The sequence below is a fragment of the Rhineura floridana genome, chromosome 2, assembly GCF_030035675.1.
Source record: "Rhineura floridana isolate rRhiFlo1 chromosome 2, rRhiFlo1.hap2, whole genome shotgun sequence".
Taxonomy (NCBI): domain Eukaryota; kingdom Metazoa; phylum Chordata; class Lepidosauria; order Squamata; family Rhineuridae; genus Rhineura; species Rhineura floridana.
In genome coordinates this window covers 175,904,500-175,920,749 of record NC_084481.1, presented here as the reverse complement: position 1 = coordinate 175,920,749, position 16,250 = coordinate 175,904,500, and the positions used below count along the sequence as shown (strand labels likewise).

General features: G+C 38.4%; 1 protein-coding gene across 12 annotated transcripts in view; it reads left to right on the top strand.

Annotated features, from left to right (window-relative positions):
• CDIN1 (CDAN1 interacting nuclease 1) overlaps nt 1-16,250 on the top strand; it is a 214,236-nt gene that overhangs the window by 96,444 nt on the left and 101,542 nt on the right. For all 12 annotated transcript variants that reach the window (XR_009760709.1, XM_061611513.1, XM_061611521.1 and 9 more), the window contains 2 exons: nt 13,306-13,385; nt 13,721-13,770. Coding sequence is in view for 11 of the 12 variants with exons in the window: in XM_061611513.1 (XP_061467497.1) it covers nt 13,306-13,385; nt 13,721-13,770 (130 nt within the window). In the remaining variant the exon portion in view is untranslated. The remainder of the gene's footprint in view (nt 1-13,305; nt 13,386-13,720; nt 13,771-16,250) is intronic.

Here is a 16,250-nt window from a genome sequence, read left to right as displayed (position 1 = left end):
TTCTTTCTGAATATGTTGTTAGTCTTTATCACAGAAAATTCCATTTATCTGAACATCTTTCCTTCCCTTTCCTTCTCTTCTGTTCCTTTTGCTTTGTATTTCCTTCCACACTCTATGAACTTTTAATTTAATAATTATATACTGCTCTTAATGATGGTGAAAGCTGTCTGACTGGATATTTTTTCATCATACAGGATCAGTTTTATAGGCTTTCCTGATCTAGGATTGTTGGTGAGGAAGCATCCTGCTTGTCTAAAAGGAACTAGGCTATAGCACAAAAGCAGTATTAATATAAGAATATTAATTCATTTTAAGTTGGAGTGATTGGTCATTGTTCCACAATAAAATATTTACAGCTATGAAGATACTGTACTTATTGATGTCATTAGATAAGCTTATTTAAATTGCTTGTTCACATGCAACAAATGGGCACAATTATAATTATTAGGCTGACAATGAAGTTCATTTGGATTATTTTTTTTGTACAGGTGATCTGATTGCTTCCTGATATGTTGTCATCTGCTATTCAATGCTTGTTGAATACACAAGATGTAAAATATGACATGTTGGAGGTGCCTATTAGACATACAGAGGTTTAATTTTAAATGCCTTTTAAAACGTCTCTTAAAACCTTATATGTTTACCCATGTTTTCCTGGACTCTGACTCTTAATTTTTATTTTGTTTTGTTTTGTACATTGCTCAGTTTTATTTGTAATGCACAGTTGCATTATATTTTTATGTTGATTTTATCTGGTTTTTAGGAAATCTTATAGAATGTTTATTTTTATTGTTTTTATGATAAACCACTTACAGAGTTTTATTATACAAACATTTTATAAATAAAATATAATCAGACTTTTCAGTAAGGATTATACATGAAATGATTATGTACTAAACTATGTATATTCAATAATAGAACGTTTGCGCTTTCAACTTAGGGTGCATAATGTAGTTGCCATGAAAAGTAACCCCATCCCAAGTTCTGCCCACCTCCACTGTAATGTTAAGAAAACTTACACCATGGATAACTGCTATCATATGACAGTTCTCCAGGTCCTTGATTGTGGCTGCCATGATCAAGGCGTGATGAGTCCCAATGTAATGATGTGTGTTCATGCAGTAATTATCTCATGACAAATGAAGGGGAAGATCTGTTTATAGGGAAGCAATTTGGGCAGCATTCCATATGCTCTGTCTCTCACATCAAGGGCCAAAAGGCTTAGCCAACTCCCGTCCCGCACACATAACCTGTTACTCATCACAATCTCCGAGTTCAATTGAGAGGAACTTCTTCATAATATTTTTGTCCAATATGCTGTGGCAGCAAGAGAATACAGATTGTCATTCTCCCACAGCTGATCAGTTCACAGTAAAACAGCTCTCAGCCATACCTTGATCATTTGAGGGCTAAGTGGTTTTAGTGGCAAGCTATATCCAGCTACAGCTGATTGACCAGCTGTGGCCATTCCTGGACAGAGATAGCCTGGCTACAGTGACCCATGCTCTGGTGATCTCCTGTCTGGATTACTGAAATGTGCTCTACATACAGCTACCCTTGAGGATGATCTGAAAGCTGCAGCTGGTACGAAATGGACCATATAACACCAATCATATGAAAATTGCACTGGCTGCCTATTTCCTACCAGTCCCAATTCAAGAAGTTGATTTTAGTGTACAAAGCCCTAAATAACTTAACTCCCTAATATTTGATGGAGCGCTGCCCCCATATTGGCCAGATTATGCCCTGTGGTCTGCAGAGGAGGCCCATTTCGTGCTCACTTCAGTGATCAGGGCTCACCATGTGGAGATGTGGGATAGGGTCTTCTTAGTGGTTGCGCCCCGACTGTGAAACTCCCTCCTTATGGAGATAAAACTGCCTTTGGGAAAGTTCCGTGAATTAATATTCTACTGGAGTTGCCACTGCTGGATTGGATTGTTTCGTAGTATTCTGTAGTGTTTTAATTGTATCTGTTGTGCAGATGTTTTTGTGATTTAAAGTTTTATTATGTAAACTGCTCTGGGATGTTTGTATAAAGAGAGAGATATAAATTGTAAATAAATAAACTGTGGAATTCCCTTTGTATGAAGATTAAGCTAAACTGGAGCTCCAATGCGTTTCAGAAGCATTAAAGTAAAGAAATTGTCTAGCTTTTGGTGGACGGAATTATGCAGCCGGTATTATTTCTTTTGCATTGATTTGCTTTGACTATTTTTACATGGACATGTGGATTAAATGTAAAAATGTAGAATTCTAGAACAAATTTATGGAACTATGAATCTTAGGACAGATTAGCGTGTCTGGCTTTCAGTTTGATTATTGGTTAGCATTCTAATTAAGGTAATAAAGATATTTTAAGCATTCACAGTATTTGTTTGGGGAAAAAATATAATGTAATCTGGGCTTAGCATGACAAAATGGCTCGATGTTTAATGGGTGACTGCAGTCTATTAAATATTGCCGCTGTGGCCTTCCACAAGTAAGTTTCACATAACTTCAAGAAAATAATTGAAACTCCCCAGCCACAACTAAGCATTTGCAATTAGTTATGTTTCCATATTTTCAGTTAATGTATCTTATTAAAGATATTTTAATAAGTTCTGCTTTTTAAATATACAAACACCATTGCATTTTGTTTTTAAAACTATACACTGGCTCATACTGAAATCCTAATGTATTATGTATGTTTATTAGGTTTACCTATTTGGTCAATTTATATCTTGCCTTTCATCAATTCCACTGGTGTGTGTGTATATGTGTGCATTCAGCCTTTATGTATTCACTGTAAGGTTTGACATTTTAAAGTAACTTTTATTTAATAAATGCTGTAATTAGTCTGTTTTGCCTTACCAAAACAGTGGCATTATCACAGAAACAACTTTCTGAATTTTAATTTTGTAGTAAACTTTTGGTTTCTTATGCCATTTTGAAGACAGAAGTGTTTTTTCCAGCAAAATGCCTTCTCCAAAAATAAGTAAAAGTACAGTGGGGGGATGATCAGAATAGATATACTGAGAGAAGCTGCATGACTTCTGGAGCTTACTATGTATGGTTCTTGGTGTTTGAAACTTACATTCTGGTGTGTGTTGAATTTTCACATTTTCAGGCATGTGTCGGGGCATATTTCTAGGAAGCATAGTATGAGTAATGGGTACTTAACTCACCACATAATGTCTGCATATGATCAGTATGTGGATGATTGACAGATAGAGGGGTGGACCAGCACTGCAACTCCTCCCTGACAGTGTGGATGTAGAGTGACTCAACAGGATTATAGTTTTGTACTTGAGTCTTTGAGGGAAGGACCTCCCTTTTCTCCAAAGGCAACCTTGCTGGGAGTAGAGTTACCAGGTCAAAAGCATCCCAAACCCTGAGCTTTCAGGGGCAGGCCCTAGTGATGCCATGGGGGTGTGCCCTAGTGATGTCATTAAGTATGATACATTAAGCATCAACCACAGTTGCTTGGAGTATACCACTCAAACAAAAAAAAATCTCTGATTAGAAATTAAGAGAGAAATCTTAGCTAAATGAGGGTGTTTCCAGGTCTAGCTGAAATGATGAGATCATTCCTTCCCACCTGCTTAGAGAACCTGCTTCTGGCAAGAAGGGTTTAAGTGCCCTCAGGACAGGACAGTCACCAGAAGGCCATTGTAGGAGTTGTGGAGATGTTAGATGTCAGAGTGAATGAATGAATGCCCCTGAAGGCTGCAATTCTAAACACACTTACTAAGGGATTAAGTCCCATAGAACTCAACAGGACTTACTTCTGAGTAGATATTGCTATGATTGTGCTGTTGGTAAGGCTTAACTAAGGATCCTCTGCAACAATATCCATATCAAAGCAGGGTTGGCAACCCCCTGCCTGACTTTGGACATAGCTGCTCCAAACTTCTTTACAGACTTGACTCTTCACTACAGAGAGAGGTTTGAGAAATGAGTAAGAGTTTAAGAAGATTCTCTACTCTTTCCTGCCTGCTCTGTGGGCTGCTATAAACTCACTTTGATAGCTAATTCCAGTGAGTAATAATTGACAGAAAGAAAACACATATAGTTTGGTCTGCCTTCACAGGCAGTAGCTTGGGAAAAACAGCAAGTGAAGCCACACTTCCCAGTATGTAAATTCTCTTTTACCACTATTGGGCAAGAAGCAAACCATCATGCAAATAACAAGGAGCATCAGTGGTTTAAGGGGGTTGAGCTGACCACATGGAACCAATGTTGTTGCTTTTATGGATGAAAGGGAGTAAGGTCAGAGAAAATCGAAATGCATCTAGAAAAACAAAAGAAAGTAATGATTTCCTAAATGCAGTACCATACCAACCACAACAAGATTCCTATGAGTAAGACAGAAAACTCAGCATCCCACAACCAGTCAAGGTTCCTAACCAAAACTAAAAAAAAGTCCTGGCAGCCAATCAGTCAAGGTCACAGAAATCCCCATGCAGCACAACCTGACCTGGGGGCTGCAGTCAGTGCAGAATGCTGCAGCCCAATTGCTCACATGAGTGAGACCCTATCAGCACATAATACCTTTGCTCTGAAATCTGCACTGGTTGCCCATTTTCCACATAGTACTGCTCTTGTAAGAAATTGTTCCTTTAGTATGGCAGTACCTACACTTTGAAACTCCCTGCCTATTGACATTAGGCAGGGCCCTTCATTGTATTCATTTTGGTACCTACTAAAACATTTTTGTTTAGGCAAGCCTGGCCAGACATGTAGAAGCTATTTTAATTTTTTCTGTTTTTTAACTCATTGTTGGTGTTATTATTTTGAATATTTTTAAATACCTGTCTTTAACTGTTTTGGCCAATAATTTTGTTTTAATTCCTTCTATAAACTGCTTTGAATTTTTTTACAAAAAGCATATATAAATGTTGTAAATAAAATACATAAATAAATTTCAGAGTCACTGTGGCCCTTGGGTCTCTTTCCTCTTTTGTACCGAGTCAGGCCATTTGGTACCATCTAGCTCAGTATTGATGACGTGGACTAGCATTGGTTCTCCAGGATTCCAGGCAACAGTCTTTTTCAGAGATTGAATTTTGGACCTTTGCATACGAATCATGTGCCCTACCACTGAGCTACAGCCCTGTTTAAAAATATATATTTTAAAATTGTTCTTTTCAATTCACTAATGAGTGCACAGCACACTAGGGCAGATCCACACCATGCATTTAAAGCACATCCAACATACATTTGAAGCACATGAATCCCACCACAGAATCCTGGGAATTGTCATTTGGTGGGAACTATAACTGTGAGGGGGAAACTACACTTGCCAGGATTCTTTAGGGGAAGTCATGCACTTTAAATGTGAGTTGGATGTGCTTTAAATGTATTCTGTGGATCTGCATTACGTCAGTGGTTCCCAACCTTTATGAGCACGGGACCCCCTTTATAAGCTGAAAATGTTTTGTGACCCCCCTCCCCCCAGGGAGGCAGGCTGGCTGTCAGGAAGGAAGGGGGAAAGCAGCCTTTCTGTGCAGCCTTGCTTCTTTTTGCTTCACAAAAAGTCCTCTCTTCTCATTCTAAGTAAGGGCACTGTCAGTAGCGGCAGTGCAAGGAGACGGGAATCAGTGATAGTAATCCCCTCTTCTTCCTGGTAGCTCCACCCTCAGCCTCCTTTGGCATCTGCCATGTATTTTATAGGCAGATGCCTGCTCTTAGCGCACCTCAAAGAAGCTCTGGTGCTTCAGCAAAAGGCCTCCCCTCTCGTTTGGAGCAAGGGGGAGGTGTCATCTGCAGCAGCAGTGGAAAGCAGACAGTGTAGAAGGAGTGAAGACTTTTTTAAAAAATTAATAAATAATTCATTTCTTTACTGTTCACGGCCCCCTCTGGATTACTTCGCGGCTCCCCTGGGGGTCCCAGCCCCCAGGTTGGGAACCACTGCATTACGTCATAGAGTTTGCCTGCATATAAATCATTATAATTAAATTTTAAAATGGAAATAAGCTACAAAGTTTACTGAGTGACCATGGGCTACTCACCATCTCTCAGCCTAATCTGTCCCTCAGGGTAAAAACATCAGAGGGGGACCATGACCACCCCAAGGAAGGAGGGCACATTTAAAATGCAGAGGAAATAATAATTTGTAAATAATAATTTACAACCATAGTGTGAAATCAGATACATATCAAGACATAGTATGAAGAAATATGTATATAAGCATGAATGTCAAAGATGTTTATTATTTACACAACCTGTAAAGATATTTATAGTGCAATCCTATGCGTGTTTACTCAGAAGCAAGTCCCAATGTATTCAATGGGGCTTACTCAGACAGGAAAGCATGCACAGGACTGTAATTCTGTGATAAGAAACTTTACTCACCCAATCCAAAATTCAGAACCATGCAATGTTAAGCAGTTTTGCAAATGTCTTATACTTGTTTCATGATTATTGGATTTTAAATGGCTTTATTTCTTGTTGTGATCCTACCTTACAGGGTTGTTGGAAATATTCCATATACACACATACTGGAGATGTATAAATACATGCACGCCAGATAATAGTTTATTGTCAAAACCAGTTGGCCATTGCAGAACATTTTTTTTAGAAAAATAAGTATTAGTTTCCTGCCAAATAAAAGCTGTGACACCTAAGTAAGCCCTGTCTAACTGCTTTAAAAAAGGATCAGAGAGGGATATAAAGATTTACAACACAAACCTTTTCTATGTTCATTCAAAAGTCCCATTGATTTTCAGCACAATCCTAACCATGTCTACTCAAAAATAAGTCCTACTGAATTCAGTGGGGTTAACTCCCAGGTATGTGGAATTAGCATTGCAGCTTTACTCCCAGAAGAGCTTCATATTGGGAAGGTTTTCAAAACTGGCTATGAATAAGACAAACTTCCCTCTTCAACAGTCCAGTAAAATTTAAACTTGTTTGACTCCTCAGTTAGAAAAGTATAACACTGCAGCATATACACTTTTAAAAACTTCTGTTCAAAAATTATTTGAAATATAAAATTTATAATGTGCTGTTTTTGCAAGTAATTAAAAAAACCCTGCTTGTATACTTTATGCCTACGAAGATCCTGCTGTGATCTTCTGTTGTAGTGCAATCCTATGCATGTTTACTCAGAAGCAAGTCCCAATCCTGTACAGAGAAAGCACTCTATGCTGCTGAAAGCTATATATTTATTGAATTCCTGATGTGAGACAAGCAGGAAAAGGAAACTGGGTTTAGGTATTGCCTGAGGGTCAACAAATTTTGTCAATCACAACCCTGGCTTCACTTACTGGCTAAAAATCTGAAAGGGCAGGGATTAGAGCAGCCAGTACAAACAAGTTGTGGGGGGAAGCCGGCTGACATTTTGGTTTGTATCTTTTGAACCAGACTCCCTAGAAACTTAATTTAAAAAAAAATTAAAGCTAAGAGTCCAGAAAGTAAGGTGACTCACCCAGAGACCTGGAGAGGATCCCCAAAACCAGAGTCTCTGGGCGAAAACCAGACACCTGGCAACCCTAGCTGGGAGAGTTGTTTGTGAAAGATATTTGGACGTAGGCTCCAAGTATCTAAAAGACCACCTTCTTCCCTACAGATCCTCTTGGGTGTGTTGAGATCAGGAGAGGGAGCCCTCTTGGTAGTTCTTCTACCTTAGAAGTTTAGGTTGCGGCAGCCCAGAAGAAAGAATTTTCATAGGACCCACCCTATTCTTGTGACTGTAATTTGTTTTAAACTGTTTTTAATATTGCATTTTCAAACTGTGGTTACCTAACCTGGGATCTTACATGAAGGACAGATAATAAATCAAATAAATAATAATTTCTCTCATGAGATGATGCTGTTAGATTGGGGTCTATTCAATAATGTTGGTGGATGGTTATCAAGGATGTTATTTCCATCTTATCTCTCTCTTTTCATAATCAAGTGGTTTACCTTTGTACTTTCCTCCCACCACATTACACGGGTCTAAATTTCTGGCTTATCCACCAGGAAGCTTCAGAACTCTTTGAGAAAGCATCTTTTTGCTGCTTTTGCTGGATTTAATTGTGAGATTTAGCAAGTGGTAAAGGAAAATATTTATACCTAAACTCCCTACCTAAAGAACACCCAGCAGTGAAACACATATAGCTCAGCATTTCTTATTGTAGCATCCCAATAAACTGTTACAGCTCATGTTTTCACAAAGTGTTACCGGGGATTACTAAAAAAAATAAGTGGGATAGCAAATATCTGATGGATATGATTCCAAGTACCTCAAGACATTGTGGGGAGGGGGAAGATGTTTAAGACTCCATAGAATTGGCAGGGGAGGGGATGAGTAGGAGCTTGGCTAGCCAAACAGGGATACAGTAATGCTGGTGGAGCTGAGGTTTCAGGGAAGAGGGAACACAGAAGATGTAGTATATTTAGAAAGGCAAGTACAGCATCATAAAAAATTTAAGAACCACTTGCATGTATGAAAATTCATCAATTTACAGAACTATTAGGGAACTAAATGAATTGTACTAGTAAATTGCTGTTTTTTTCTTTACACAATTTCTTTTTGAAACATTTGGCCCATTTGTCTGAGACAAACATCTTTAGTATAGTGTCAATAACTGAAAACATTGCCAAGTATGTAACAGTTGAATTTTGCATATGGTGTACTGAAAAAGTATTAGGAATTATCTATAATTCATATTTAGTAACATAACAGGTGCTTTTTCATCTGTAGTTAAACTGTTTTTGAGTATGCTGAATTTAATATTTTAATCTCATGGTTTCAGTATGTAATTTTATTTTAAAACTAACAATATATTCCTCAGAGGTATAGCCACGTTACTCTAGTGATGTGTGGTGATTAATTGTGTTATATTATTTCCTGCTGCAACTTCTCCAACTGGTAGTAAATTTCAGTGTGTAGGATCAATTGCCTAGTGAGTACAGAGTCTTGGTGGGTTTTGATTTTTTATGGGGTCGTGGTGTTTGGAAAAATGTTAAGCACAAGGGAGGAGGAAAGCCTCCTAAAGAGCCACTCTGTTTGAGGCTTTCCTGCTCCTCATGCTCAAATTCTTCCAACCCTGGCTACTTTTTGCAAGCCAGTTACAAAGCACAGCCTAATATCTTCTTCACTAGTTACGCCTCCACTACAAACTGTTTCTCACAGCCTCCACCTAATTAGTTTATTTTTATTCAGTAACTAGTAGCCACCAGCCATCAAGTCATCCATGGTCATTAAAGCAAGCATCTTCTAGCTATCTGACTCAGTTTAGGAAACATATTTAGATATTAAGCTATACAAAAACAAAATAAAAATGTGCACAGTCATAACAATATAAAGATACAGTATCTCCTAGATTTCTCCCATGAGATTGTGTTCCCCACAAACATACCCAGACATGTACCCTGTAAGTGTGAATAGTCCCACCACAGGTTTTCAACGTTGGCAGAGTTGCCAGGACTTGGGGATGGGAGAAATCAGCAAAGGACAACAAACTTTGCATAGTACTCCACACTGCTATTAGACCTGCAGCTGCCTCTCAGAAAACCCACATGATGACATCTCTCATCTTTAAAATACCACTTCAAAATATATCTTTTTCAGAGCTTGGAAGATTACTTTTAAAAAGTAATAAATTACAGTTAGTTGCATGGCCCCAAAAAGTAATAATTACCGTTACAATTGCAATTGCTCTGAAAGTAACTGATTACTTTTATTCAAAAATAATTGCTACAATTACATTTTAGTTACTTTTTTAAAAAAAAAATTCCCTATAAGGTGCTGGCCTTGGCTGCTGCACATCTCAGTAGCTTAAAACAACATTAGAATTAAGCACACACAGAGGGTAGTAGAATAACTTTTTTTATCCATAAGATTAACAGAATGGCATAACAGAATCTCACATCCCCTCACCCCACCCCCAGCAATAATGATACCCCAACACACATATTGTTTGTACATATATATTACCTCCAGCTCTTTAATTCTAGTTTAATTCTAGTTTAATTGTATGTTTTTGTATGTTTTTTTACCTATGTGTAGTTTTTATTTGTAAGCCGCCCTGAGTTCAGTTATGGAAATAGGGCGGGGTAAAAATAAAGATTCATTCGTTCATTCGTTCATTTTCTCCTTCCACTCCTGTCAATTTTTAAACAATTGTTTTCTCCACCCTGTCTCGCTCTCCACCTCCTTCCTCATTGCCTCCTAAGCACCCATAGAGCAGGAAGGAAGAACACTGCACAGAAGCCCAATTTGAAGCACATGATTTTTATTCACAAATCAGAGGAGCAGAAGACTTCCCCTGCTCCCCCCCCCAAGTAATGCACAAAAGTAATCCTGGAAACATTACAATTACTCCTCAAAAGTAATGAAGTTACTACTCGTTCTATTACCAGCAAAATGTAATGAAGTTACCCACTCGTTACTGAAAAAAGTAATAAATTACAAGTAATTCGTTACTTGTAACTAGTTACTTCCAAGCTCTGATCTTTTTTTCAGAAGCCTTTGGCACAACAATCCCTTAGTGCCTGTAATGTATTACAGCTAAAAACATGTAATTGAAATAAGCACAAATGGTTTCTGTGTTTATTCTTGCATCTGTCTCCCTTTTATCACCCCTGTGTCAAATCTGAAAGCTATTCAGAGAAGGGATTAGGCCTCTTTTACTTCACAAAGTACAATAGTGATGCTGTATCATCATTGTCTGTATGAGTGCCATGCAGATGGTCTCTCAAGACCAGAACTAGATTTCATCACTATTCTGCAGGTCAGTTGCTTTACAATATGCATGTTAACCTTCCCAGGGCCAGTGAACATATAAGCTTCTTTTACCCACCTCAGCTCCAGGTTTTTCTCAAAGATACAGATTATCTAGATTTATTTATTTCAACAAAGCCTTCGTTGCCCAGCTGGAGAGCCTATACTGAGAACTGGACAGGGAGAGTGCAATCCCTGGACTTCTCAGTACCTTTTAATACAGTAGGGCCCTGCTTTTCGGCATTCCGCTAATACAGCAGCTTTCAATTAGAGTAAGGCCCCATTCATACGGTGCTTGTTTCGCTTTTATGGCATTTTTGGGACGTTGGGTGCCATCTTATGGATGGAGTTCCGCTTTTCAGTGGGTTTCGCTTTTAGACGGAGGTCTGGAACTTAACCCGCCGTATGAGTGGGGCCCTACTGTACTGTCAGCCCTAATACGTTTGTGGGCCATCCAACTAAATTGTGATGTGTTGGGAGCTCTGAAGAGGTAATCCCAGAAAATGGTGCTGGTGGATTCATGCTCTACACATTGGCTGGTGATGTTCTGTAGGGTTCTGCCTTGCCTCCCATGCTGTTTAATATATATATATGTTACAGATGGGAGAGATTGTTTAGCATCTGAAGTGTGATGTCCTTTCTTTCACAGTCCAGAGAGGCAGCTGAGATTTTGAAACAGTGTCTTGAGATAGTAGTGTACTGGCAATGGACAAACAAATTGAAGCTTAATCCAGATAAGATGGTAGTGTCCCTTGTCAATGCTGTCCTCAGGATAGAGATTCAGTCTGTGCTAAATGGGGTTGCTGTTTCCTTGAAAGGGTAGGTTTGTAGTCTAGAGGCTCTTTTAGACTTGGCAGCAGCTATGGATGCCCGGGTGAGGGCTGTGGCCAGATATGCCTTTGCTTCTTTCCTGGAGCCCAAAAATATGACCATAGCAGCACAGGCTAGTTGCATTATGAACTAGTCTAAACTACAGTAGGGCCCCACTTTATGGCGTTCCGTTTTCCAGCGTTCCACTGATGCGGCGGCTTTCAATTAGGGGAAATTCCCTGTTTTAATGCTGATTTTGTGGTTTTGCGGCATTTTCGCGTGACACGATCCATTATAGTCAATGGGTTCCGCCTTATGGCGATTTCTGCTTTACAACGGGGGCCTGGTCCCTAACCCGCCATATAAGCAGGGCCCTACTGTACTGCAAAGCATTCTTCATGGGACTGCCTTGTATTCAAAACTTCAGTTGTTCCAGATTTTAATGTGGCCACTACTTCTTGGGAGCATGTGACCGTCTTAATTAGACAGCTGCACTAGCTTCCAATTTCTTTCTGGATCCAATTGAAAGTGCTACTGTTGATCTTTAAAGCCCTTTACAATTTGAGACCAGAATACTTGAAGAATAACCTGATGAACACGCCTACTCATTAAGGGCCTTGGTGGAGGCCTTTTTGTGTACACCATCCATCCATGTAGCTGTTTATTTGGGTCTAAGCAGTGGGGCTTCTTGGTAGTGGTGCCTACACTCTGAACACCTAAGGGAAACCCCCTGGTTAATGATATCTGCTATATGGAAAATAGTTTCATTGGGAAATATTTTGAATAAATATGTGCAACCTGTTTTTATTCTGCTACTAGCATTTAGTGATGTGCTTTCTCTTTTTATTAGCCATTGTTTTTATTTGTGCTTCTGTTACTGTTGTCTGTTTTCAGAATATTTGTTTTCTGTATTTTGGTGGTGGTGGTGGTGGTTCATATTATTGTTTTTAATTTTAAGTCATCTTGAGCTGTAAGGAAAGAGCAGGATATAATTGCTTAAATAATAATAATACCCTTTGCCATGTTTATAAGAGAGTTATAATTAATTACTCAACTAATTTCTGAATCATGGGAATGTAGTGAACAATTGTGCATGCCTTACATTTCATTGAATTAGATTAACTGTACATACAAAACTATTTGCAGGATTACAGCAGTTTTGACAATGGAATGCATTCAGACTTTACTGTTTTCTTAGATCAGTTGTGAATGTTACATAATGTAGGGATCAAAAGGAACAGGAAGTGATATATGCTTCCTGTTCTCTTTAAAATTGCTCTTCACAGTTGGGGGGATTTTCAGAAGAGTAGTTTAAAGGAAAGTTGCCACTGCTATGTGTGAGAGAATTTCCCCCCATTTATTCCCATTAAGCTGCTCTTACAATTTATTCATCTTTGGATCCCAACCACAGAACTTTATTGCATTTAAATTCTTTTATTGCCTTTCTGTCAAAAACACCCAAGGTGATTTACAATTTTAAATTGCTAAACCAAATGGTATAAAATACAGAAGAAGACTCTCAGACCAACTGATGATCACTTCAGGAATTAATGGTACAAACTCCTGTGCCCGGGCTTCTCTTTTGCGTTCGTTCAGGGCACACAGGTATTACAATTTTATAATTACAACATACTATATTCAGTGTGAAGAATATTTTAGATGCCCATTGTGTAATTAAGACATAGTTTTCTTCACATATCAGTATCTTCTTTTTTTTCAAAAGCATGTTTCTTTTTTTCCCCCTAGACAGCTGGTTAGTGACATGTTTACAGCAACAATTACAGTATCATCTTCTTCCTCCACAGCTTCCAAAACTCTTATAAACAGTATGCTGCGGGACCCTTCTCAGATTCCAGATGGAATTCTAGCAAACCAGGTCTATCAGGTATTCATCACAGCCATCCTTTTTTGGTGGCAAACCTGTTATCTGCCTAGCAGTGTAAAGGATTTTAAACCTCATTTAATTACTGTCATCATAATCTATCACTGAGGTCAGACAATGCATAAATGGCAATGCAATATTTGTGAAGAGAGCATTTCTCTTTTTAATGGGTTATTTTTATAGAAAATAAAAAGCATGCAATTTTTGTTTTCCATAATTAACTCTGAAAAGCTTTTGATAGACCTTATGAAGAAAAGTAATTGTTGTTTTTTAGGGTTCTGTTTAAGTGTAATAGTTCTGTACTTGTCCATCACCGTACTGCTCTTATTTCTCTGCAGTGTACTGTGAATGACTGTTGTTATGGACCACTGGTGGACTGCATCAAACAGTATCCTTTCCCATAAAAGTTTAGGTGCACTATTGATGAGCTTAGACTCTGTGGAAGAGACGTTTCTAGCTTTAACCTGACATAAAGTTCTGCTTCACAAAACACATATCATACTTCTCTTTTTACATTCAATCAACTACGAGAGGGTCATTGCAGATCCTGTCTCTTAACGCTGTTTAACAAACATCAGATATGCCATATGAGAGTTGTCAGTTCAGTAGATATACATTTCCTGTACTTGGATGGAATCCTGTGGCTGTTGGCCACATGAAATACGCAATCTTGTATTAAATTATTAGCTCTCATAACTTACACAGTCCTATAAGAATTTTTACCTACTTTGAATTTTCCATTGGCCAAAGTGTATTTGAAATTCTGATTTAAAATAAAAAAATGACAGTATCTGACTTACCCTGTTCTTGCTTCTGTCCAAAGCAGACAAATACAGTTCAAGCTAGTTAATGAAAACAGAAAGCTACCTAAAACCTTATCATAGGAGGAGTTCAGTGCTTCAGACTAGGGTTGTATTCAGACATGGGGTTTATTGTGATGGTTTTACTGATTATAATGGTAGCATTTCTGTCCTCATTCCTTTCAAACTACTGTACCTGTTGCATTATGGAATTGTGGCTTTTTGACCAATATACTGCTATGTCCTGCTAAATTTCATTCACACCACTGGATGTGGTATGACACAACATTGAATGTCATTGGACATGTTGCTACTCCTTCCCTTTCTGCACACTCCTGTTTCTCCATGATTCCCTCATGGAAACAGCAAGAAAGAACTATATGCTGGTATACTGCTCCAAATTTCATTACTTTATCCCCATAATTTTCTGGGTTAATGGGGTTGCAAATAGATTTTTTTCTGGAAGAAATTAATACAGAAATGAGTGCTAAACTTCCACTATATTCCGCATTATTTCCAGAACTGGCTTTTATGTCTTGTGAATGATCAAATAAAATGTGGATATAATCAGATAAGAAAACACTGGGAAAACAGAATAACCTGCAGTCTGGATGCAGCCTAGGGCTCTGCATAGTACTTGATAGATGATGGTGAATGAAGTTTTTCAATGGAGAGAAGACCTATAATTCTATTCAAGTCTATAAACTGGAAAATCTCTTATTGTCTAGAGCAGGGATGGAAAACGTGAAGCCCTCCAGATGATGCTGGAATCAATCAGCCCCAGCTAGCAAGGGTAATGGGCAGGGATTATCAGAGTTGTAGTCCAAAAACATTTGGAGGCCCACAGGTTCCCCGTCTCCAGTCTAGAGGGCTGTCCCTTTCTATCTCTCTTGTCATTCTGTGAGACCAACAAAAACAGCAAAAAGAAGAAATTATCTTCTCTTGAAAAACTTCGATAAATCCATACACCAGTTCATGAAAAATGCCTTTTAAAATGTCTTTGCTGGTTAGTTTATTTTGATTTCTCTCTCTGTTTAATGGATTCAGAACAAATGATAGTCTTAAAACAAAGATATTTGTTCATATAGGGCAAAGTCTAATTGTTTGTGAACATAAATGAGAGGGAAGGAAATCCTGAGATTATCGAATTAAAGTGTCAGAATGGTGTGTGTGTGTCTGTGTGCAGAGAGAGAGAAAGAGAGAGAAATTTGAAAAGCCTTTACCCTTCCCACCCAATCTCATTTCCATTCCATCTCTTAGGTGAGATCTCCTCTTAGTTTTATTTGTATACTGATTCCAAAATACTTTCCCAAAAAGCTCTAAAAAAACAAGCAGGACGAACTTGAACTCTTAATATAGGGTAATTACGACTTGATAGGTATAACTGAAACTTGGTGTGATGGCTCCCATGACTGGAATACAGCAATTGAAGGATATAACTTGTTCAAAAAGAACAGAAGGAATAAAAAGTGAGGTGGAGTTGCGCTATATGTTAAAAATATATATCCCTGCACAGAAATACAGGAAGATGAGCTTGGTAACTCCACCGAGAGTAGCTGGATTAAAATTAATGGGGCAAGTAATAAAAGGAATGTGGTGCTTGGAGTCTACTACCAACCACCCAATCAAGGAGAAGACGAGAATGTAACTTTTGAAAAGCAAATTGCCAATGTTTCGAGAAGGCATAATGTAGTAGTAATGGGGGATTTCAATTATCCCAATATCTGTTGGGAGACAAATTCTGCCAAACACGGCCCCTCCAAGAAATTTCTGACTTGTGTTGGAGATCACTTTCTCCTACAGAAAGTGGAGGAAGCAACCAGAGGATCAGCTATCCTGGACTTGATTCTAATCAATAGAGATGATTTGGTGGATGAAGTGGCAGTTATAGGAACTCTGGGGGAAAGTGACCACACCATACTTGAATTCTTGATTTTAACAGAAGCAAAAGCTGAGAGTAGCCATACGCGCACCCTGGACTTCAGGAAAGCTGATTTCAATAAACTCAGAACAGTTGTAAGTACCGTTCCATGGCAAGTGACCCTAATGAGAAAAAGAGTCCAAGATG